The 25,070-nt window shown below is 44.6% G+C and overlaps 1 protein-coding gene across 1 annotated transcript in view; it reads right to left on the minus strand.

The window, feature by feature from the left end:
* Ca-alpha1d (Ca[2+]-channel protein alpha[[1]] subunit D) overlaps positions 1–25,070 on the minus strand; it is a 60,887-nt gene that overhangs the window by 32,580 nt on the left and 3,237 nt on the right. The window contains 8 exon segments of the mRNA XM_076763968.1: positions 602–765; positions 1,597–1,700; positions 2,031–2,227; positions 3,006–3,158; positions 3,295–3,401; positions 5,136–5,275; positions 7,968–8,073; positions 9,002–9,622. Coding sequence (XP_076620083.1) covers positions 602–765; positions 1,597–1,700; positions 2,031–2,227; positions 3,006–3,158; positions 3,295–3,401; positions 5,136–5,275; positions 7,968–8,073; positions 9,002–9,312 — 1,282 coding nt within the window. The 5' untranslated portion in view covers positions 9,313–9,622.

Below are 25,070 nucleotides of genomic sequence, written 5' to 3' on the forward strand. Positions count from 1 at the left end.
TAATACACTCTTCGCGAAACGGTTCGCCCGGGCTACAGATACCGTAAAAATCGGTGAAATCGTTCAAATTTGTCAAACGTAGTTCCGCGTTATGCGTCGCAAACCTTCGAACCAAATGGAAAACAGCACAAAAGCGAACGATAAAAAACCACTGACAGATTTGAAATTTGTGAAACTCTTGGTCGACCAACTGGAAAGACAATTTTTGCCGCGGGCGAGTCAGAAATGCCAATACCTCTTCCGGGAACGGATCGAATAGGAAGCTTCATATAATACGATAAGGTACTACAGGCACTGTGCTGTGTGTTCTGAAAGAGGATTTCAGTTTCGACGTCGAGAAACAACTGATTACTGCGACGTTTGCTCAAATAAATGAAAGAAACGAAGTAACGTTACAAAAATTATTAAATCTCGAAGAGACCATCAACATCTATATTCTAACAGTTTTCAAACGTGTGCTATTTCTTTTATTTAAGGGGTTAAAGCGTACGAATGTTTCGTTTTCAGACAATGCAAAAATTGTTCATTTTTTAGTATCCTCCTTCGATGGAGAGTGAAATCGGGTCATGCAGAATGAACGAATAAAAATTGGGACACGTACATTTTCCATCCTGCATCTTGGGCTCGTCGGTTTCCGGCTCGATGTCCTCGGCCTGCGTAATCCAGTCCAGGTAGCCTCTGAGATCGTCCTCGATCTGCTGTTTCTCCCTGAGCTTGTGGAAGTCACCCCGCGCCTTCGCCTTTTCTCTCTCCTTTGAGAACTCTCTACGTCGGCCATGGATGATAATAAACGCGATTGCGGTGTGATTAGAAGCCTCGGTGTCGTTCGTAATTGGAACGCTCGCGGATGAAACGGAAATCGGGAAACCGCCTACTCGACATCCCCCGGCGAATACAAAATACGACCAAGTTTTCGCGAAACGGAACGGGACTTGCACTTCCGTGTCACGCGACGCGACTCAAACCGAGTAACTTTCCTGGGAAACTTTCTGTCCTATATTCCTTTTGCCAGCGTTCATCGATTGCACTTTACTTTCGAGCGCGTTGAACTCGTCCCATTGACTGTCTTATCGCGACGGGAAAACGGTACGCGAAATATCGGGACTCAATGATTCACGACTCCTCGTCGCGAAAACTAAAGATTACGAATCGAAAGATTTTCCATTGCTGTCGTGAAAAATTTGTACCACTGGATGCACGGTGTTTGTATTTTCACGTGTACGGTCCTCGTTCGCCCAAAAGGGTTGTAAATTAGTCGAAACATTAGGTTTGATAAATTTAATTTTACTCGGATGGAAATAATCGTATATCTTGCGCAGTTTAAGCTCCATGGTTGCGTAAAAGCCCTTCGAAAAGAGAGGGTCTCGCTCGGGTATGCCTTTTCGACAGAGATATTTATATTTAGACCCCTCTTAGGGGACCACGCGACGCTGTGGGGCCGATATTGTCGTACACCGACTTCGGAGAGAAGAGAAACAAACTACTCTGCCAAAAACGAGCAAGTTTTCGACGGGGGACTATCCCCCTCGTGCTCCCGGCGTCGACCTTGCGTCGATACTTAACCGCGCTACGTACGTGACAATGAAATATACTCACCCGGACAACACACCGAGAATCAGATTCATCACGAAGAAAGCTCCGAGTATCACCATAGAGATAAAATAAATCCATTGCCACGAGCTCCCCATCGCGTCTTCGATCTGGAGGGCAAACGGTTTGGAAAGAAAGTTGAAAAGAACATCGAGTATACGTATACCCTCGTACAAGTTTCGCAGAAGCATTAAAAGTTGAAGAGCTTCGCAGAAATAACGTCTAAGGGTCTGGAGACCCTTGTAAAGCATTCGAGAATATGCACTTATTTACTCCATCGTGCGTGGAAATTCTATCTCTTTTTTTTTTCATTTGAAGAGGATCAAACACGGTCGTAACGATATCAAATAAATACATGGTCGTGAATATTGCCCGGAGGGTGAAAACAGTGAATTAATTTGACCATTCGATCCATTAGTATGAAATGAAATTAATCCTACGCTGTAGAGGACGTCCGTCCAGCCCTCGAGCGTCACGCACTGAAACACCGTCAACATGGCCAGGCCAAAATTGTCGAAGTTCGTGATACCCCAATTCGGACCCTCCCAGAACTGTTTGCTGCAATAGTACTCGGGCCCCACGTTGATGCACGGGTAGCCTCCGGGCCCGCATGGAACTGGGTCGTCCATTACTGCGTCTGCGAATTCCAAGAAACATTTCTCGATCGTTTATAAGGAACGTTAAGGGTGAATGGATCGCAAACCATCAAAGTTCGAGCTATATCTAACCATATCTAACCCCCATGTTGCATTAAATTCGTATCGTAGACAAAAATGTCGCGAAGCTAGAAAGGCGTGCGTTTGGCAAGGAACGAGGCGATCAGGTGGGTTTTCGCGCGTATCTGCTTCGCGTAGATAGGCGGATTTCGCGTCCTCTCGTGAATCAGCTGTTTACCGCGGGGACACGCGTTAACGGTAGGCCACGCAGCTCGCGTTCCGCGCGCTAAGAATAATTAGACGTTAGTTGTCGCCGCGGCTGAATCATATCTAAAATAGCGCCGGTGCAAAGTGTGTTTCGGGGTTAAGCCGGGAACTCCCTCGTCGTTCGTTGCCAACTTCTCTTCGATATTTCATTTCTCAAGGAACCGTTACCGCGGAGGACCGATCGATGGTCCGTTGCAGGACTCTTACGTAATTTCGATCCGTTCCCCAATCGAATCGCGAGGAAAACTCTCGCGCCAGGAATCCGTTCCAGAGTGGTGGCTCGCGTGATTAACCGTACGGTAACCAATTGTATTATTAGCACTCGAACGTACGACTGATACGGTGAACCGATTAAACGCAGTTAACCGGGGATTATAGGGGATCCTCGAGTAGTAATCGATTGCACGCTTAATGCTCTCGACGCTCGGTCCATTTGATTTTCAAGACCCACGGACAATTCGGTTTCACCGACATCCGTGGCGCCATTCTTACCGGTGACATTGTGCCTGCACGTTTTATGCATTTTCCCGGAGAACAGCTCGAGGCCGATGATAGCGTAAATAATGATGACGAACAGAACCAACAGAGCGATATGTAATAGGGGTATCATCGCTCTCAAAATAGAGTTTAGGACCACTTGTAGACCTGAAACAGATCGAAGGGGGTACGTTAATCGGGACTTTTCATCTTAGACCGGTCTCCCGAAATGGGACAAAGGACAGCCGTGTCTTTGCGCGGATCCGATGTCAGAGTTGTCGCTTTGATATGGAAATCCTCTTACTTGGTACTCCGGAGACCAGCCTGAGAGGTCGTAACACTCGAAAAGCCCTTAACGCTTTCACATCGAAGCCTTCTTTCATGAGTATCGCCAACACCGTGCTCACCATGCTGGAAAGAGGAGATATGGAAATTAAACGATCCGTTCCGCGATCGGGAACGCTCATTTCGCCGCAAAGAGCGTTTCCGCGTCGCGAAATTCCGATTCGACGTGATCGAAAAAGCCGGACGGTCGCGTACGCGTTTATCGGGCACGCGGGAAAAATCCGAGCGGAATAGAAAATTTCCGACGTCGGCGTTCGACGCGGAACGACACGGTCGAGAACTCGAAACGAAATTAAAAGCACTCCGCTCGACGGACCGAGGGGAAGGCGCCGTGCAAACGAAGGAAAACCCTCTTGTTTCGCGAGGTAAGCAGAACTTATTGAGTCAAAGTGGAGCACGGAAGGGTAACAAAGGGGGTCGCGTGCCGATTCAATGTCATCGCAGTGTCGCGCGACGATATTGGACGATCGGGTACGTTCTCGACCTACACAACGACGATAAAATAGCGCGATGAAATTCGAGCAAAGGATCCCGTTGGCGAAATCCGCGCGCACTAAAGTTTCCATTATTGGTCCCGACGATTCCCATAATTGTCGATTTACGACGGCCACGTGTTCTCTCCCGACGGACCGATAAACTTATACGAGAAGAAAAGCACGACAACGATTCTACACGTTGACAGTCGCTGTCGCGTATACGTGATTTCAGTATTTTTTGTTCTATCGAAATATTTCATTTTACCCTAAACGCTGTGTACATTTCTAATTCATCGTTTTTGGAACGTGGTTCTATCTTCCGGTACCCGTATTATTACGAGATGCATCAGACTACCGTAGACAGGGTGCAGATTTCTTCGGCTTGCTGCCACGCTAATGCAGTTACGCCTGTATATTGCCATAATTATGATCCTATCGGTTGCAACTCGGCTTATTGGCTCTCGAACCACGCCGTAAGATGGCTGAATTGCACTTTGTGCGTAAACTAATCAATCAACCGATTACTTGCTCCGATATTCCGTGGGAAACGAATTTCCCCGAAACCTGAAATTTATTCATAGACGGAATCGACATATTTTTGTTGAATTGACGTTTTAATAATGAACGACTCCTACATGTGAGCAACACAAGGCACGCATAGCGAACTATCGCTTAAATCACGGCGACTGTTTGTTTCCCTATCACACTTGCTCAAATAAACTATTCAGAGTGTGTATAACTTCGCGATAATATATCTAAGATTATCACTGAAATTCTCGAGGCTATTATACAAATCAATATATATTATACCTGAATCTCTACCTCATTTATTTACAAACGATAACGAAGCATATTATTCTCAACTGTAACGAACATCTGCTCTGTATCTCAAAATCGTAAATAATGAATCATTCGACTTGAATTATTCGTTAGTCACGAATACAATTTCTCCGGCTCTAGTTACGGTGTTAACGCGTTGACCTACATGCGGGTCAAGCTGATTTTGATTTAGAACTTGGTATCCCAATTACACGTGTACACTGATATACGTATGCACCTGTAATTAAAGTTCGTTATGTATGTAAACGTAAATTTTAGGTTCGAAGCATTTCGATGACTACTATTGTTTCCGTAAGTTAACGATTTAGTTGTCTATGCTGTGTGTACAAGTTTGATCAATTTATGGAAAATTAGAATACTTACATTGCAAAGACAACGATGCATTTAAGGAAGATCGTAAACTATTTATTCGTTCTGTTCCGCGCGTTAGGAAAGCACGCGGATAAAGTAGGATAAAGGTGCGGTCAGATACAATTGTACTCACCCTATAACTACTATCGTGAAATCTAGTATGTTCCATCCGTTCCGAAGATAAGCCCCGGGATGGGCCACGAAGCCGTAAGCGATGATCTTCATTACGCACTCGACCGTAAAAATCACAAGAAATATATACTCTATTTTTTCCTGAAACAGACCAACGAAGAACACGACATCAGATAATGCGTAGACGATATTTCCTTTGATCTAGCGGCAACAGTCGCGCGAGGTAACGATCCTCCTGTTTAATCGACCACGCGTTAAATTCTCCGCACGCGCCGGACTGTTTACACGCCCGAAAGTAAACGTTTCCCTTTGATTAAGCGCGCAAAGTCTAAGTGCAAGGACAATGCTGTTAACCCTTTATATACCTGTGTCAACTCTGACGCCACGTTCCGTTTCAGCCAATCCCATGTTTTTATAAGATTATTGCATACATTGTCGCAGTAAGTTCGCGACCAGCGATCGCGTTCTGTCGGTTTCGCGAGAATTGTCAAGATGAAAACAGCTTTTCCACGATCTGAATTCCAAGTTAAATAGTTTTCCACGTATAAAGTTCGAGGACGAAGAGACAGTTTGCGGGGAACTAACATCGAAAGGGTGCACGCGAAGGGTAGATCGCAATGGCGATGAGGAAGTTGGAAGGCGAGCGTAAAGCCGCAAGCAGGAAGAAGAGAGGAACGAGGATGCTATCTGGACGTCCATTACGCTTAATATCCGAAATCGATCGATCACCGGTTCGTCGGCATAGCCGATTGGCTCGAGTTCGTATTATATTACCCCTAGCTTTGCTCCTGGCGATTTCTGTCACGCGACGCTCCCACGAATCACGCGGAGTATCGGCTCGAAAATATTCCAGTATCTTTGTTTTCCCCATCAAAGTCATCCTGGAAAGCTCCGGTGTGTCAGATATTCGTGCTTTCAATGTTTTTCATCCCCGGATACGAGATACACGCGGTTCAAAAATTTCCAATCAGAGCAGATGATTGAGATCTTATTTAACGTTTGCTTAACGCGTTAAATGCCCGCTAGCTTTGCTTTGCTTTCCATTTAGACTGAAAATGTAGAAAACGTATTTTTTAATATTATATAAATTGTTAAGTATTATGTTTTTTGTATTTGATTCAATCAATTCCCAGGGATCGATATAGCGACAGAAATCGAGGGCTGATCGAGATCGTACGCATCCACTGGGCTGCTCTCGACGCTCATGCTACTTACGCTCCGTACAGTTTATCAATGACTGATCAAGACCGTCCACGACCACTTAACGTATTCACGGTCTTCTTGACACACATCGGTAAACGAACGGAGAGTTTGCGAGGTAAACGAACCGACGGGAAACCGACCAAGACGACCAACGTCGCGTTCGACGACCGCATACTGTTTCGATCAATGGACAAGCATCGAAGGATCCGCAATCTTTTGAAATCAACTGAAATATAAACGCAATCGTGAGATAATGAATGATAAGATATGAAAGAATATAGAAATTCATCATCGTAAATGAAATCTTAAAACTGTTACACATTTTGTAGAGCAGCAGAGTATTATTCTTGGCTAAATGTTGCTGTACGCTGTATTTACTAATGGAATTAACAGAACGTAGAAGTGGCTGGAATCGGAAAACAAGGCTAAAGAGAAGACGCGTTTGTAAGAACCTCTTGCGGCCTTTGTGGCTTAAATCCATCCTTGAAGCGATGACCACGCGTTACGATACACCGTGTATGTACAGAACGGCTTTTGCAGAAGTTTCCGGTCTGACGCGACATGGACGAGTGTGCTCTATCGGCCGCGATAAGCCTTGGGAAAAACCCACCCTCTAATAAAAGGTTTTATGCTTCGCCTCGAAGGCCAGATCTTGCCGTATCATCTCGGAAAAGCTTTTACCCATTTTCCGGGACACGGCCTCGCTACTTTCAATTCTATCCAAGCTCGAATTTACCAAGACCTTCGTTCGGCGCTAGTTTCAACGATCCTCAAAAACGCTTTCTTTATCGTCGAAACCCGGGCTTCGATAAAGTTCCGCAACTTCTAAGCTGATCCTATTTAAAACATAAGCCGCGGGAACTTTTCGTCAAAATATTTTATACAATCGTGGTACAAATATTCTCTTAAATGAAATACGTTGTTCTCGTGGATGTCGTAGTAGAAAAATGAATATTTGAAGAACTGTAACGGGAACGGTTTAATAAAAACTATCGTAACGTCCTTCCACAAGGAAATTCCGAAAAGGATTGCGAAAAGGAAATTGTACGAGCATTTCGCTGGTTTGGAATGAAAAGGTGTCGTACAAACGCGACAATGGAAAACGCAATTTCCATGGTAATGCTCCGCGTCTAAGATGGTCCAACGACGTTGCATAAAAGCGACCAGTTTTCCGAGCGACCGGTCCACACTGGCCCATATATGAATCATGTTTTCCGATAATAGTGGGCTACGGTACAAAACCATGTCAGCAAGATTGAACAATTATTGAAGTTTCAGCTCGAATAAATTTCATGCCATCAACCCTGTCTCTTGGACAGTGTGTTTATTTATCGATAACTTGGCCGGTACACGGTGGTTCGATGAACGGGAACTGTTATTCCTATTATATTCTCTATTATTAGCGCGATCGAAATTTGTTTGCCGCGGAGTTCGTTGTTCGAACCGTGTGTGTCGATCAACGAAAAGTAAAACGAACCTGTTGGTCGAAGACTCGCGACTGTTGCCGCCGAATTGCGGTCGAGGAGGTCTCGAACGCGGTAATTTTGGCGGAAATTAAACAGTTTCTATACGCGACCGTTTCTGCTTGTTCTCGGGAACGAAAATGACAATTTGAAAAGTCGATACTCACCAAATACTGGTTGGTCAGATTAGAATCACCGTATGGGTACGGTGTGTAGACTGCCAGGGCGACGCAGTTCGCGAATATCGTCATGAGAATAAGCCACTCAAAAGGTCTGGAAAGTTGTGTCGATGAAAGGTCTGGCTAAGGAAAATGAAAATATACTCGGGTAATACGCTCTCGAGGATTCATCGAACCGCGAGCCGGGGAAACTTTTGTTCGACTTTCTCCGATTCTCGCCACCGCGCGTTTCCCAGGGCTCTGAAAGCTCTTAAATATAAACAGAGACTGAAAAGCGTAAAAAGCTTCCGCTACGACGGTCAATAATTCTCCATTTTCAACGTTGCGGAAAACTCTTCCTCTCTTTTTCCCCCCCGTTCGATTCTACGTGGGCGATGAAAACATCGTACGTTACTTTCGGTTAATAAGAACGATCTTCGTTAGGATCCGTATCGAGTGACTTTGTACGCGTCGTAAATGTTTTACTGAACATGCTCGGTAGGAGGGGTGAAACCGGGACCAGTATACGCTGGAACGACTTTGTCAACAGGGAGCGACGGTGTTCACCCTCCTTCCATCGGTTTGTTTCGTTTTCAAACGGACGTGGAAAGTTTGAAACTTTCGAAATGATAAAAAAAGAACGAATTTACGCTACGAGTGGTTACAAAAACGTTTCGTCGGTATGTGGCTTCTTCGATGACCAGAAACGGGGTTACCTTTGCATCGACGACAATCGTGGAGCGTTCGCGGTAAACAATACAAGTGCGAAAGTTGGAAAATTTCGTTTCATCTTCGTAAAATATTCTATGCGCTCGCGGGAAATGCGAGAGTACACTATTTAAGTACCACGCCTCTTTGCGAATAGGTATTTGGTTCTTGCTACACCTAACATGTGGCGCATTCGAATGAAAAGTAAATAGGGTAGTTGCAGTTCCCCCTTAAAACTAAAAGAGCTTCGTATCCGACATTTTCCTCTTTCTAACCGGGGAGAATTGGTGTCACGCAAACGGAGAATACCGTGCGACGAGTTCTGAAAAGGATACTTCCATTCAACGACATCGATACACATCTTACGCACGGGATTTTTGAGGGGTAGACAAAAGAGGGCCCTAACGGGCCTGTCGGGCGGGGGTTTGCCACCCCTGCGAGCCGGCCGCTTGGTGGCGGACTTGGCTGCGCCAGTGCTGGTCCCGAGAGTTTGGCCCGTCTGCGACTGCGCGGTTGCTGGCTGTCCGTCCTGGGCAGATTGGGGGTTCCGGTGCTGCCCGAGGATGGGGGGGGTCGCGGCAGTCGGCTGGGCCCCCAGCAGCTCAGGGGGGCCCAACCCCGAGCCCCCATCCCCCCCCGCGCTCATCGGACGCTCCTCCGCGCCTCGATCAGCTCCGTGCTTCCGCCTCGATGCTCTCTTCTTCTTCTCCTCCCCCTTCTTCTACGCTTTCGGTTACCTCCTCCTCTGCCGCCGCCTCCGCCTCCTTCTCTTCCTGTTATACACGCGCAGGCACGCTCCTCCGGACCCTGCTCGGCTTCCAACCAGACGCCCGTGCAGACGCCCGTACAGACGTCCGACGACGCCGATCGACGCGCTCTCTCAGAGACGCCCCACCACCCGCTGCAGCTCGCCGGCATGCTACGGCACTGGGCTCTTTCGAACCTCCCTCCGTGACCTAAACAGAGTACAAAACTTTGTTACTTTTAGTTTGCATCTTGGATTTTAAAAAGTTGTTGGTTCTTCTTCTGATTCTTTTAGTATCAACATAACTCGACAGCCAGAGCGCGATAATAAGAATGGCTAATGGGTCACAGAATAGCCATCGGATGTCGTCGTATACGGTTTCGAAGAAATAGAGTATGAAAAGATAACAAGATCTCACGTCGTATGACCATGGAATGAGAACTTTGACATTTAATGTTTAGGAAATTGTTCGAGCCGGATGGTTGACATTTCGCTGCGGTTAGTCATTCGACGTTGTCGGTAGATACCATAAATTTAATGAAAAACTAAATGACATTAGGATTTAAATTAGTATCTGCTCGTGTATCTGACCTTTATGATGCCAAATGTGAAAGTTAACGGACCAATCTTTTTCTGTTGCGACTCAATTAGGGGACCGAAGATGGAACGGAACTACTGTTGTACGCTAAATGTTTAATGTTCGAGAGAGTGAGCGGAAACGATGCGAACCTTGATCGCCTCCGGTGCCCTTTAGCTGCCACGCGGCCGAAAAGGGGGACTCCGAGAAATGCCGGTCAACTTCGGCCGTAAATATTCCAAGCGCTCGCTAGACCAGCAATCTGGCGCCGCGACGCCTTAGACGATTCGAGAGTTCGCGCTGGGTAACGATAAATATTTATGGCCGCGGGACGAAGCAGTTCCGCTCCCTGTTTCCGTGCCTCGTTAACATTTAAGGCTGTACTCGTGCCGCGAATCGACGTCATCACGGTCGCGGGAACGGATCGAAAGTTCGGAAAGCCGGTCGAACTTAAAAGCCATTCGTTGTTTTCTCCCGCGCGAACGTCAAAAGCACTTTCTGGAACTCTCCCCCGCCCCCCGCCACGTCAACAAAACCACCACTCGTTCGTGGAAACTCGATACCAGAAGCAATAACGTTACAAGATTCGAAATATAACAAATATCGGAAAAACCAGGTTGGTATTTAAGAAAAGCCCTCGAAGCATAGATCTTCCCCCTCGAAAGTCCAATCGAGCTCCTGAAACGAGAACTTCCGTTTGCGTTTGACTTTCCCTAGGAACCGATTCCTAGGTCAAAGGGCGTTATTAGTTCTTTGACAAATCGAAATCATCGGTAGACAGTTCGTATGAGAATCGATACGGTGAAACCTTCGTTTCCATTCACCAACATAATGGATTCCTCGGTCTATTCTCCTAGATTGATTGAAACAAACCTTACAAATACCAGGGACTCGTGCTCCTACGTTTCGCGACAAGATCATTGCTTCGTAAATAACTTCTCTCATTTTGTACTCGGCTTTTACTTCCCTTTGCGAGTTTGACTCTTATCAAAAACTCTGACGCTTGTCTCTCCGTTTCGAACTTTGCAACTGCTGAATCTGACAATTCTATAAACAATGCCCTACCATTCCTACGAGACTATTCAATTCGATTTGATATTAGATACAACTGTTGCCTATCGTCCCTAATAAAGTTTCGTAAAGCACTGAATCGTTTTGCATCCTGTTTGCTAAATTCCGTGAGTGCATCAGTGACAGGAGTTGATGCAAGGCAGACAACTGTTAACAGTTAGCCGTCTGTTGAGCCAGAATCGAGTCGGTGTTCGCCGAAAGAAGGTTAAGAGTCATCCTCTCGACGCGAGAGATCGTTTCTGCGCTCGAATCGATCGGAGAAAAATCGACGTGCTTGGCGGAACGCGCCGCGAGAGAAGCCTCACACTTGTGTTTCGGCAAGTCCGGGAGCCTGGGATTTATAGCAGACTCATGCTATATTTAGTGAGCCTAAATACTAGAAAGTTCTACCTGCGGTCGAGTTTCTCGAGCTCGTGCTCGCTCCCGTCGCGTGAACTTGTCTGGAATCGGTGGTCAGTGCCGATCTGCTACTGTTTTCGAACGCGCAAACAACCGAGCTTTGTTTAAATAACATCACACAGGACGTCACAAACGAACGTTTATCTTTTATAATCGTTTCGCCTTGTTTTCAGACCACGCGGAAAACACCAGGTCACATTATCAGCGACTATCGATTTAAGGAAAGTTGATTCTTTGCGAATGGTTTTAACGAGGTCCTCGCAATGGTCTACTCGACCCCATTTTCGATCATCCGTTAATGCAAGAAGAAGAAATCGGTTAAAGTACTATAAATTGAACGTTTCGATAACTCCCGCTCATTTTCCAATAATTGTACCGGATACTTTGATACTATTTTCATTACTTTGCTCGTTCTTCTGGACGATTATATCGGTAGGAGATAAACAACGATCACCATACGGTTTCTGCATCGTTCGAAGCTCGTCGCCATTAACTTTCTAACGATTCGAACGTCACGCGAGGTTTTCTCTAATTTTCAACTACGATCGAAGACGCTTGTGACGCACGTAAGGCGAATATTCTTGTGATTCAGGGGACTCGAATAAAAGCGTCGTCGTAGAAGATACGCGTTCGAATAGATTTAGAGATAGAGACGAGTCCCATTTTACGGGTGAGTCAGACGATCGCCGGAATTTGTGAACGTAATTCGTCGGTTCCACGGAACAGTGGAAATCGTCGCATTTCCATTCGAGGCGAGACCGGTCGAACCTTCGAATCCCGTTCCTTTCCGTTTATCTCGACTAATCCGTGGGACGTACCGTTCCATCGGCGAGAAAAATCGTTTCGACTGTCTTTCGTGGCGCGGCAAAATCGACTGCGAAAATAAGACTTTTCTGGTTCCGCGGAAACGGAGTGTATTTCGAACGTCTGAGGAGCACGGCGAAAATAGATTTGCAGGATTTTGATAATCCGGCTGGTCCCTGCGACTGACAGCGTATGACGTGAAATTCGCGAGCCTTTCGCGAATCGATCGTCCGCGCCACGGAAGTATAAAGTATCGCTTCCGCGAACAATCGATTCGATGGCTATCAGAGGTGAGTTATTCGTTGCAGTTGCGCCCAAACGGGATTATTCGACTTCCCTCGGCAGTTTTCTCGGCGTATCGTCTTCGATAATCAACCGTCGACTGAATTATGCGGTGGCGCCGTACGAGTTCGAACGAAATTGGCGATGGTATTTCGACCACCAAGCGATTACTCCATTTTGTTCGAACGCTCGCGTGGCTTACGCCGCAGAAAAATTAGTAGCAAGGACGGGCAATAGATATTCAAACTCTGTTATTTATCCTTAGAGTATGCAGGTTCGATAATTTAAACAAATACCGGACTCAAGTCAGAACTTTGCGGTGACCATTCGAGAAATTTAATAGTTGGATCGTTGAATTTCATGCTTTTTTTGGCAACGTGCTCTGGATCGTTGTCCTATTGAAAAACGAGTTCATTTTTACGACGAAGGGGCCCTGATAAATCTAGATGTGCCACTGTGCCCGCGTTTAACTCGGTTTGCGTATACGAGCCCCACAATCGACATCTGGCACAGGTCCAATATTATGAAAAATGAGTATATTATAAAAATAGTAAATACCAAGATTGCTCCTTCCATTTAACAGTTTAATTCGCGCCTATTTCCTTTTACGTCGGCAAAAAATGCGAGCGAATTTTACATTTTGCATAAAGTGATTTTAAGAGAATCTGGATTAGTGGCTTAAATCCAGCTTTTGGACTTACGCCCGTAGCTCCATGCAACAAATGGACTTACACCTCTGTTAAACTCGACTAAAGGGAAATCCATGTTTATATTAACTGTCGCGTACCGAAACTGTTCAGTGTTTTGTCAACTTTTATAATTCAGCGTCTCTATATTTGCTGACGAGTGGCGTAAATTTAAAATCTCCGAGAAAATCGAAGACCAAATAACAGGACCAGGAACATCGCGAAAAAATTTTGTAATTCGGGAACAGTGTCCGTAAACCGGAATAATAATGTAGTTTCTGAGAAAAAAAATTTGTAAAAACACGATGGACGAGAAAATAAAAAAGAAATTTCTGCAAAATGGGATCCTTTGTTAGCGAAAAATGCATGCAGAATGTACCCGTAAAGGGATGATGGCTACGAGATGAAAGCAGATGCATATAAAGTACCAAAACGTGTATTTTATTAATCTTAACTTTGAAAAAGCCTTGTACTGAAAAAATAGAAGAAAACAGATTCGATGTCGTATAAAAATCCTAACAAAAATTGACCAGGGTAGGTGACACACCTTGCTCTAAAAAAATTTATCGAACAATTCAAGAGTGTGTTAATTTCCTGTTGAAGGTTGAAGGTTCAGCGACGACCACGCGTCGGAACCGCGAATGTTGCGGTTCTATTTTGTTTGCCAGGCTTTCGATGAAAGAGAGTTCGCCGCTAATAAAGTTTCTCGATGTTAAATGGATAGAAAGAGTCACGCTCGCTCGTAAGATAGACATCGACCGGTGCTAACGAGTTAAATTTAGTTCACCACTTCGCTCCCACGGAAGCATCGGGCGAGCTGGGCCGCTTACCCGCTTAACCGTTCGCCTACTGGCACGTGCTGTACGCCGATCCTCGCGATCCCTTGCTCGATCGAGCCCTATCCCTTCGAGCCGATATCAGCAAACTTGGAGAACAAAGCGCCGTCCTCGGCTGATTTTGTATGCGCGAACGACGCAAATAAATACGATAGAAGAGGCTCGTAATCGTGACAGAAAATAGTTGTTGCGAAAGACAACCTCGCGCGAACGTGGCTGCCATAACAAATACGCTTCGACAGTCGCGTATTTATATATACAAACGATGGAGATTCGACTCGAGGGCAGAGCGGTGTTCCTTCCGGCGATCGGCATCGCTTTCAGCAATAATCAGTTCCGTAACAAATAATTTAGTAACCGGGGATCGAGCATCTCGACTACGTTGCTTAATTGGTACCGAGATTGCACGAGTAGCTGATAGCCAACTGATTCTGACAAGGATTCGCGCGACTGAGGTTATTTGGCTTCCATTAATTACAACTTTACGGGTTAACAATCTAGAAATTGATGCCCAGAAGCAGCCAAGATAAGGTGCGGTTCTCGAAAGCGCGAATAAATTTCCATCACGGATTTCAATTATGGAAGTTAAGCTCCTCGATTTAAAAATAATGCATAATATTATGCGAACTTTAAAAGAATACTGGCATCGAACGCTTCTGTCAGTGACACAGCCGTCATTAAGTTGACGGTACCCTTTGTTCTCGACCGTTTCGTTTTCAATTTCGCTGACGCGTTTCGCGCGAATGATTGCCAACTCGACGCGAATATTTATACAATTCCGCGAGGACGTAGTTTGGCGAAAAAATCGTCGAGGAGGAGAAGGGAGGATAAAAAAAAAAAATACTGTACGTCGTAGAGAAAAACATGTCCCTCGTAAAACCCGGGTGACTTTATGAAAGAGCCGGAGAAATGAAAGCGAACGAAATAAAGAGCAAGCGAGGGAAGAAATTTATAAAAGGTAGAAACAGAGGGGTAACAAGAGAAAAACGGAGGAGCATCGTTTCCGGCGCGGTGCATTCCACGTAATTCTATTGTCCCTTAATACGAGCTGAGTTTCCCGCGCTGATATCAATATTTTAGTGTCACAAAGTCGTCCGCGGACTTTCTGAAAGATGGTCGATCGTTCGTGAAATATGCAGTTTCTCTCTGCTTCTTTCTTCTTTGGTTCCCTGGGCTTTTCAGAGTTCGGGCCACTCGAAATAAATGATGCACCGGAAACTCCAGGTAGTAGCTTCTTACTAGGAACTCCACGATTAGGTTCGCGAAAAGAAGCACCAGTTATCAATCGATGAGAATAATTCTGACGCATCGAAGATTTTGTTAAAGACTTTATCGAGCCTCTTATAAGAGAAACGTCTTGGTTGTTGTTTTATCGCTAATTCGTCGATTCGAATTATTCAATGATCGTTACGGAAAACCGAGAACTCTGACTGTCGCGGGGTAAACACGGATACAGATTCCTCAAACTCAATTAAATCGATCGTCGATTCGTTAATGCGATTCAATGAGCGCATCTGGAATACGTCCGGTTAAATTCAATTTGCCGACCGAGCAATAATGCCGTCGAAATTCATTGCGTTTCTGTATTAATTCGATTCGCTCGCAATTCAGAAGTCGATCATCGTTCGCTGTGTACGTCGTACGGAGGACCAGACGACGGAGCTCCCATTCAAATTTATCGAGTCTTTCTCCGATTCTCCGCTCCATTTTATCCGACAACATCAAGGATTCGCGTTTTTCCTTTTTACGCCTTTCTGACGTTCAATTGCTATTTGGTTCCTCGATCGCGAACAGTATCTATTAGAAATTTTCCAATACTTCTAGCGGCACGAGTGCTTCCTCTTTCAAAAGAAGACAGCTCGCAACCCGATCGACTGTTAAGAGGATCTTCCGAATTAAACCACTACCAAAAGACGTTCCTTTATATATGTTTTGCTCAAATATTATTGACAACAGCTCCTTCGATGCGTCGAAAAATTGAAGTACAGGCCAACGAGGCACGGAAATTCGTATCCAGGTAGTTGTTAACGAGTGGTTTTTGTATTTTGCTTAGCTAGAATCATCGTTTGGCTCGCTATGTGGCGCTCTCGCGATCGCAGCTTCTTCTCGAAGCCGTACTCGAGGTATTTTTACTCCTAGACACATGTCCGGGCACCCGTCAAGATCGTCGAACTCCTCTTATCTATCGTTTAAAATAGAACAAACTCGAATTGCCTGCTCGTACCCGCTTAGCTTCGAAATTTCCTTCGCGAACGTGTTCCACGCGCTAGAGGAACACCGAGAGATTGAAAAATCACGCGTCGATCTAACTAGATCGCGAACCAATCGATCTCGGAAAGCGGGACAAGGATGAAAGAACATTAGTCGCGAGCCAATCTGTTTGCTATTCTAAACGCTCTCGTGCGCGTGTCTTTTTCCGGAACGAAACGTGAAAATCGCGTGAACAAAGAGGTTGCGGCCATCTCCTTTGAGAAACTACAAAGGAGAAACTACCAAGAATACCGGGGAAATTAAAACTGACTCTTCCACGGCTTTACCATATTTTCTCTCTACATTTGTCCCAACGAGAATAATTAAATTTTATTCGATTCTGACGAACGAAAAGAAAATTTTAGAAATACTCTAGACCACGAAACCGAGAGCATTCTGAACGATATCCCGAGCCACGAACCTGCAGAATTGACGCTTCTACTCTGAAAGAAACACTTGTAACACATCGATGACTCTCTTTTTCGCCTCGCGTACTCGACATCCACGGTACGTTTGATCAGTCGCCTCTCGACACTCGTCGTAGAAACGGTTTACCAACGCGTAAAAAAACAGGGACGACGGTAGAACTTTGCCAGTGGAAACTGGAAAAGCTGTTGTTTCGAAAAGCAACAAGGAAAGTATCTTCGTTAACCCAACCATCCAAGCTTGAAAATAAGAGACTAAGAATTTTGATTAATTAGATGAAAAAATCAAGATGGACGCGTCAACGATTCGGGTGGCAATTCGAGCGCAAAGGGTTAAACGGTTAGATTGAAATAGTTAGTTTGTTTTGCAGTTTCGCCAAGTGCCGGCATCTCGAAAAGAAGGAATACCCAAAGCGCTCGATGGTCAAAGAGTTAAAGGATCCTCCGCATTTCTAGCCGTCAGAGTTTACAAAAGTTTCGAGACCGGTGGATATTATTCGTATTATTCGAGCTGGAATCGATCCTCCCTGCCCCCTGCGGACCTTTCCTTGCCTATCTGGATTCTCGAACGGTCTTTTTTCTCCTCCATTATTCGCCTTACCATTTATCCCGCTGAATAAACGAGCGCCTTTTCTTCGGCGATCAAAAGCAGACCATGAACAGAAACTGCTCGACTCCGTTCCGAGAATGCGTCTCGGCCAGGAAATGTTCTCAAAAAAACAACATCGACGCGAGACGACAAGAAAAGTCATTTATACTTCGATTCCCTTTTCATACCCTTTAACGCTAATCTGTTCAAGATTAGATTAGCCTAATAGAAAGACAGCACGTCAGCCTTAATCTGGTCTTTCTCCCTGATAATCTAACGATTAGATGTGAAAATATTAGATCCGACGGTTTTAACTAAGGATTGTGATGAGACAGAGACGAAAGGATGAATAGAAACTGGCGTAAATCGAGTCTACTTCCCGTCTGAGGATCCAAATTGGTGAAAAATCTTACGTTCTCGGTATTCTTTCCCAGAACCGGAAGAGCTTCCTTTCGATTAAACCTCGATCGATATCGCGGGTGGTGAAACTCGGAGCGTTCCACGATAACGGACTGACTAGATAGAAAAGGAAACGACATTTCCTCCTCGCTAAAGTAATCCGTCGACGGAAGCGTCGTGAAACGGAAACTCAATGAAACTGCAACATCGATCGTGATCCTGCATCGGCCATGAATGTTGCCACAGGATTCGTCTAACCGTTCGTTAGCATGCATCTAAGGTCCAATTTACGCTTATTGGGTTTCGAAGATCATCCACAGCGAAGGTGATAGACCAAACCTTGATTCGCTTGTCATCGAGCGCACGTTTGCAAGGTGTAAATTTTCCCCCAACTCTTTTTAATTCTCGCTTCGTACCGATGATTTGCGATTGTACGATAAAAATGTGTGACGCTCGTATTTCTCCCTACTTACGAAGAAGTTCGAACACGACCGCGCGATTCCATTTCTCGACGGGAAAGCTACTGGAAAACGATGCATCATCGCGGATCGTGACGTTTTAGTATTTACGAACGGACGTAAATTTTTGAATCCCCTGTTTGTCCTGCGATTCAGGGCGTTTCTCGCTCCGTTGGGAAAATAAATCAGAAAAAACGCGAAACGTCGATATCGTTTTCGCGGATAGAATCGATGCACGATGAGCAACAGCGACGAAGAAAACTCTTATTTACCTTCGAACAGAGAATAAATAGACCAGCGTTAATCGTTGACTAAAAATTGTTGGTCTTGTCGATTATTTGTTACTCGAGTAGAATTTTGTTCCCGATCGAGTTTCTCTTTCGCCCAGTTCCCCTCGCGACTCTTTACTACATTATTATTCCCAAACATTTTCGGTATTTTCCAAGCTACGATGCGAAGCGTCGACAAAAACGATGAAACCGCCGAAAATTGCTCGGCCCGGTGCAGTTTTATGCATGCCGCGAACTTGTTCGTGTGAAAATCTGTATGCGGAACACTTACGCCAGCCTGACGCCTCTAGGGTCGCTCCAACCGACGGAATTGTTTTCCATACGCGAGAACGATGATTATTCGCCGCAAGGAAAAATCAACGAACCCTACACGTCGCGTTTTCGAGGATAAACCAGTTGTCTAAATTTAGAAAAATTACATTCTTAAACAGGGCGAATTTTTATACATCGACAGTATGTTCTAAAAGTTCGAAATACAAAGGGAAATATTCCCAAATAACGCAGGCACGGATCAACAATATTTACATTCAGACCGTTTATACGATCTGTGTTTACCATCCGAAATCTTCAAAGGTAGATGCTTTTAGCACTGCCAGAAATAATTAAGACTACGTTTCGAAAATGTTCATCGTTTAGAAACACCCTGCAATTTCGTAATTCGGAAACTTTGAAGAATCAACGATATTTCTTAACGCTAGACTACACTGACACTGATCGTGTTACAGGGGATTGACCGCACTTTAAAACGCGGTTCTTTTGACTAAGACACTATAAACTACCGACTATCCGAACGATGGCGCGTGGCGGATCGAAAATGGCGACGGTGTTTCGGAGGAAGTCAAAGTCGATCTCTTTGTTCCACGGCTTGTCCCGCTTGCGTGACTAGTTCCAACGATGCCGAATATCATTAGCCTGAATATCGAGCGAACACGCCCGAACCGGGCTTTTGTTTTTCGTCGTCGAGATCAGACGTTGCCTTTACGAAACTGCAGCGTCCTCGTAAACTGTGGGACAACACGGCTCTATCGTGTTCACTGGCGCCAGCCTCCTAATAATGGATCGAGTATTGCTGTTGACGCGACCGAGGGAACAGAAACGAGTATCTACAACTTTTCACGATGCCTTCCTCGACGTTTTCCACCGCGACGCAACAACGTTCGCCGCGTACACATCGACCGAGGACTTTTGTTCCCCTTCTGTTTTGTCTCATTCGCACCCTACGTCCTCTTGTTCGACGATCGCGAATCGATGTAAACAATACGACACGCTGTGTTAACAGTGGAAACGTTCTAGGGTCTATTGGTACTTTGAACGCCTGTAATAAAAGAAACAATCCAACATAGTTCACTGCTTCGATTTCATTATTATCTTTCTAGGTTCTGGGGTCAAATACAATCATTTTTGGTGAATAGACATACCCTCGAAATCCTACTCAGTTTCGAGAAAAAAATTCAGTACGGGCGGAACTTTAAACGTTAATAACTTTTTAATGAAGCCTCCATCAACAAATTGGTATTCTTGATTTTCGTCTTATTTTGGCCTCTAGAATCCCCCATTAAAATTTTTCCCAGGTGTGGCCGAACACCCTGTATATCGTCAGTCATAGGTGGAAACATAAAATAAAGACCTTTATGGTTCTGGAAATCCAATAATCTTGCTCTTTCTACCGCCCTCCCGTAAGTCATGCTATATTGGCAAGCTAGTATGTTATTTTGAGGGTCATAAGCGAGACTCGAGCTATGGTGGCTGTAGCCAGTAACGCGTTAGGTAATAAGATATTGCTTGCAGTAATTTGAAAAGCTTTCAACAATTTCTAACGAAATATGTAGGAATATGAAAATTGAGACAATTATCCATTCAAAGCAGCATGATTTGAGTACCACTGATGAGCTCTATTTTGAACGGAAGTAACTTGTTTTTCAGTTCCACGAAACTACGTGTGCGTGGAACTAGTAGGCGTTTCGAACTTTGTAAACGCAACAACGACATCGTCGAGAAAACAATTTCGCCCGAGTGTCGTCGTTAAAAAGACCTTTTCCGATAGGAATTGTCGATAGGAATAGGTGAGAGTTTCTAGATAAACACTGACACTTCCAAGCGTGTGTTGGTAGAATGGAATTGCACTCCCACGCGCAAATATGCATTCCTCGGCCATTACAGTTACAAGAACGCTTCCTCCGCCGTGTTCAACGATAAATCGTTAGTTTTTCACGTTGAATTCTGTGTTTCGTTTACACGCCATGCCACGTCCGTCTAAATGAAAGATGTGAAATTTATTTCCGTCCCCGGAAATGACATAACTTCACTGCTCGTTTTCTTTATAAATAAAACTCCCTGCGAAGTTCGATCGTTCGAACGAAGTACGGAATCGTGACTGGGACTGTACTTCAAGATAAACAAATATTTCAATTTGTTGTACTCGAGAATAAAGTAGAAGCAAGGAATTTTAAACGCGACGAACGTTTTAACATTTTAAAATCAAGCTAGAGATTTGTTTGACGTTTAGGATGTTGAATATTTTTCTATTTTCTCTATACAAAACATTGCAAAGCGTCGTAGAGTATCGTGATTTGGTTCGATTTCCACGAATCCACGATCGAGCTCTGTTTGGAAAACGTAATCCGCTGAAACGCGACGAAAGTAATCTCAAAACCAAACTCGTCGACGAGAAGTTGAACCCAAATCGGTCCATTCGCGCGGAGAAGAATTTTATTTTCGTCAAAAGCTAGCGGAAGGAGATTACTCTTGTTTCGAAGAAGTCTGGTCGGGAAAACGGGGTCACCGGGATATTCGTCGCATGCTTTACGAGGTGAGATTTGCCCGCGATTTCATTAACAGGGTAAATATCAAGTGTTCCCGTCGATCGATCTTTTCGCGATAAAATTGGAAACCTCGTGGCTGGGAAACGAAGCTTCCACGGCGTCGGTGTGTTCGGATTTTGTATAAAATTCACGAGTTCCTCGTCGGCGTATTTAAAAATGGTTTGGAAACTATACTCGAGGCGCGGAAAAGTCCGTAACAAACGAACCAACGCGAAACTCCGACGTCCAATCGAATTCCGTCACTACCCTTCGCGCGTTTATTAATCCTTATAAAATACGCCCGGACGTGCTCGTGCAATCATCAACTCATGATTTTAACCGCCACACGGTTGTCCATCGACCGACAAATCACTCTTCGAGGCAATGGTCGAACCTCGCAATTTTAAATACCGACTTTTCACAAAATTGCTCCGTCCTTCCACTAAAAATGTAACTTTTACCTTCGTGTAAAATTGTGACGATGAAATTTCCAAGACAATTATACCGTCCGTTAACGAGACTTCGTGCTACATACGCGTACTCCTCGACAACGTACATCATTCACGACCCCTAATATCCTGAACGATTAATCTCGAGGGAAAACAAACATGCTCTCGTTGCACACCCGAGACAAAACTGTCACGCGACTTTTCAGACCCGTTACCATGCATCACGATGTCTGATACAATATCGTACGGTAACGGGAATTCGAGGCGACCATTTTCTGGAGGCCTTTGCGACGATAAAATCTTAATGAATCGTCGAGGCGCGGGCGAATATTGTCAAAGAAACTACGACGAGGCACGGTGGTTCAAAAGAGGAACTCTAATTCCTTCAGCGTTAAAGAAATAAGTTTTTTTTAGTATTTTTTCGAGATGAGATTAGAATAATAGGGAAGCTCATCTTTTCTAAACCATCGATTAGAACTTACTGTTCGTAACGTATTAAAAATTTAATGCCTCGCACGATGGCACAGGCTCGAGGATCGTATTGTGACACTACGAGAGAGAGGTAGGTGAAATTTGATCGGTGTCGTCGCTCCGTTTCGCTCGACTTTGTATACATTGGAACGAGGCCAAGAGAGGGTGGGAATAACTTTATGACATAACACAAGACAGAAATTGTAACATTATACGCAACAGTACATTACGAAATCCAATCGATAGAAGTAATTACGCGAAATTACACTTCCTACTACTTCATTCGTACCGTTTGGACGTTGGACAATTTGTTGACACGGTGAACAACTCGATCCCCAAACATTAGGGGGTAACAATGCGACATAAATGTATAAGGTATATTTGTAAGTTTTTAAACGAAATGAAACAATAAAATGATCCGAAAGGACGTAATATTCTCTGCGTTTGAGAGGTTCTTCCGCGAACAATTGTATAGTAGTGTCCTTTCTTTTTGTACCGATCCAAATGGAGGATTCCTTCGTTCAATTTGGTCGAGGCAAGATCAATAAAAACTAGGATAAATCATATTTCGGAGCTAATCTTGCAAACGGGGCTCCGTATTCGTTCGACTATATTTGGAAATTCGATTACACTTTGCTCCTTATACTATATTGGTACTGATCAGTATTATTAGAAAATTGATATACAGGGTGTTTGGCCACTCCTGGAAAAAATTTTAACGAAAGATCCAGAGGCCAAAATAAGACTAATTTGTTGATTGAGGCTTCGTTAAAAAGTTATAGAAACATTTCCAACCACACGGTATATTTTCGGTAAAGAATTTTTTTCTCGAAAGTGCGTAGGATTTCGGGGGTATGTGTATTCACCAAAACTGATTCTAATTGACCCCCGCAACTGAAAATATTTTTTTTAGAACGATTTGAAACTTTTTAATTTCGCCGAAAAATTCCAACACCTACTCGAATTTTTTTCTCGAAAGTGCGTAGGATTTCAGGGGTATGTCTATTCACCAAAAATGATTGTAATTGACCCCCACAGCTAACAATATATTTTTCAGAGTGATTTGAAATTTTTTAATTTAAGTTTTTAATAACTTTTTAACGAAGCCTCTATTCTCGATGTTTGTCTTATTTTTGCCTCCAGAATCTCCCATTAAAATTTGTCCCAGGCGTGGCCAAACACCCGTACGTAATAGTACGTACTGTACGAAATTGATATCCGTGTAGGTATCATAATAGTTCGATGTAAAATGATACTTCATTGTCTGGTATCGATAGTATTGATACGATATCGGCACACTCTTGTACCGTCGTAAAATCGAGAAACGATGTGCTTCGGGGAAAGAGATCTAGTATCGAAGAAAAAACTCCGTACAGCATGTTTAACCCTTTCAGTCGTAACGTTCCGTACAAAGGAGGATGCTATAATGGAGCACACAGAGGCCTCCTCCACCCTGGGGTAACAAAGTCATACGTTGATTTTGCTCATATAGGACATCTTTGAGCAATCTGATCAACGTCACCCTTTGAACGTTACAAAGTTTCGAAAATTGTTGATTTTACGGGCTAACTGAAGTTCGTTAATCGTTCGCGCGGGTACAACGAATATTTTTGAATGTAAAAAATGCAAAACCTGCCCGAAAGGGTTGAAAACGTGACGCAGTGTCCGTTTGAGACAACCGCGACTGACGAACGAAGAACAGAATTAATTTCTTAACACGATGACGTCTGTCTAGGTAATTTACACTTCGGAAAGGCAACGTTCCTGGCGGAATGCCTTGGAATGCCGACTGGGAATCCGAGGTGAAACCTCATTACGCATCGACCCGAATTTCCTCGAGATTAGTCCGCGATTTTGGGCTGCGAAGAATCAGGTCGATCCGTGGCGGCGGCATCTCCGTGGAACTTCCAATGTCCATCATTCCCGTCGAGAGTTTAATAAGCGTCGGACGAAGTTCGCCGAGCAAAGTAAGTGAAATTCGATGGAACGCCTTTGGAATACCAGCGGTTCGCGGGGGGGTCGAATTTTGCGAATCGATCTTAAGAAAATAGCCAACTTCGCGACGCTTATAACCGTTTAAACGAAAACAGGTGCGTTGTTCTCTGCGTCGAAGGCCCGTCGAATCGACGGCGATCCACGGGAACAGTGCGCAAACAAACGCTAAGAGTTTCGAATTGCCGAGCGAATTCGTGGCCCGTCTGTCTAACGCGCGCGAAATACGTCATTGCCTCATTGAATAACAATGCCGATAAACCGAATTTCCCTCCGTGCTCGACGCATTCCAGCTTTCATCCCGACGGATCAAAGGATCAAAGGTGGGATTTTTACCGGAACCGTTTGAAACGGTAATGCTGTCGAGTGCTAACGCAATAATTACGAAATGGTTGCTCGTTTGATAAACAAGTCGCAGCGATTTCAACCGAGTTGCTTGCGCGAAACCGACTCCTGCGGGTGTGATCGGATCGATTCCCGCGGGAGTGATCGAATCGACCGTTATAAATGTCAGTCTATGATAGAGCTACACCGAGGTACGGGCAATAACGAAGAGACGACCGGCATTTTTACGACGACGCGTTTGCACGCTGTCAGAAACGAACGAGTTTTTTTCTTTCCAACGCGTTCGCAAACAATCGCCGCGATTCTAAATTAAAACGATCAAATCGCGCGAAACTATCGCGCGTTAAAGGATCCAATTCAGTTTACTACTATTTATGCGATGGTTGCCCGCCTTCCGGCGACAAAAAGGAACTCATTTTCGTTAAGACGGTCGTTCAACGAGGAAGCTGAACGAATTGTTTCAAGTTTCTCAAAATACCGCTTCCTAAAGGTCGTTCAGGAAGGAACGCGCGCATTGTTGCTGATCTTTCGCGCA

Source organism: Colletes latitarsis, chromosome 4 (genome assembly GCF_051014445.1).
Source record: "Colletes latitarsis isolate SP2378_abdomen chromosome 4, iyColLati1, whole genome shotgun sequence".
Taxonomy (NCBI): domain Eukaryota; kingdom Metazoa; phylum Arthropoda; class Insecta; order Hymenoptera; family Colletidae; genus Colletes; species Colletes latitarsis.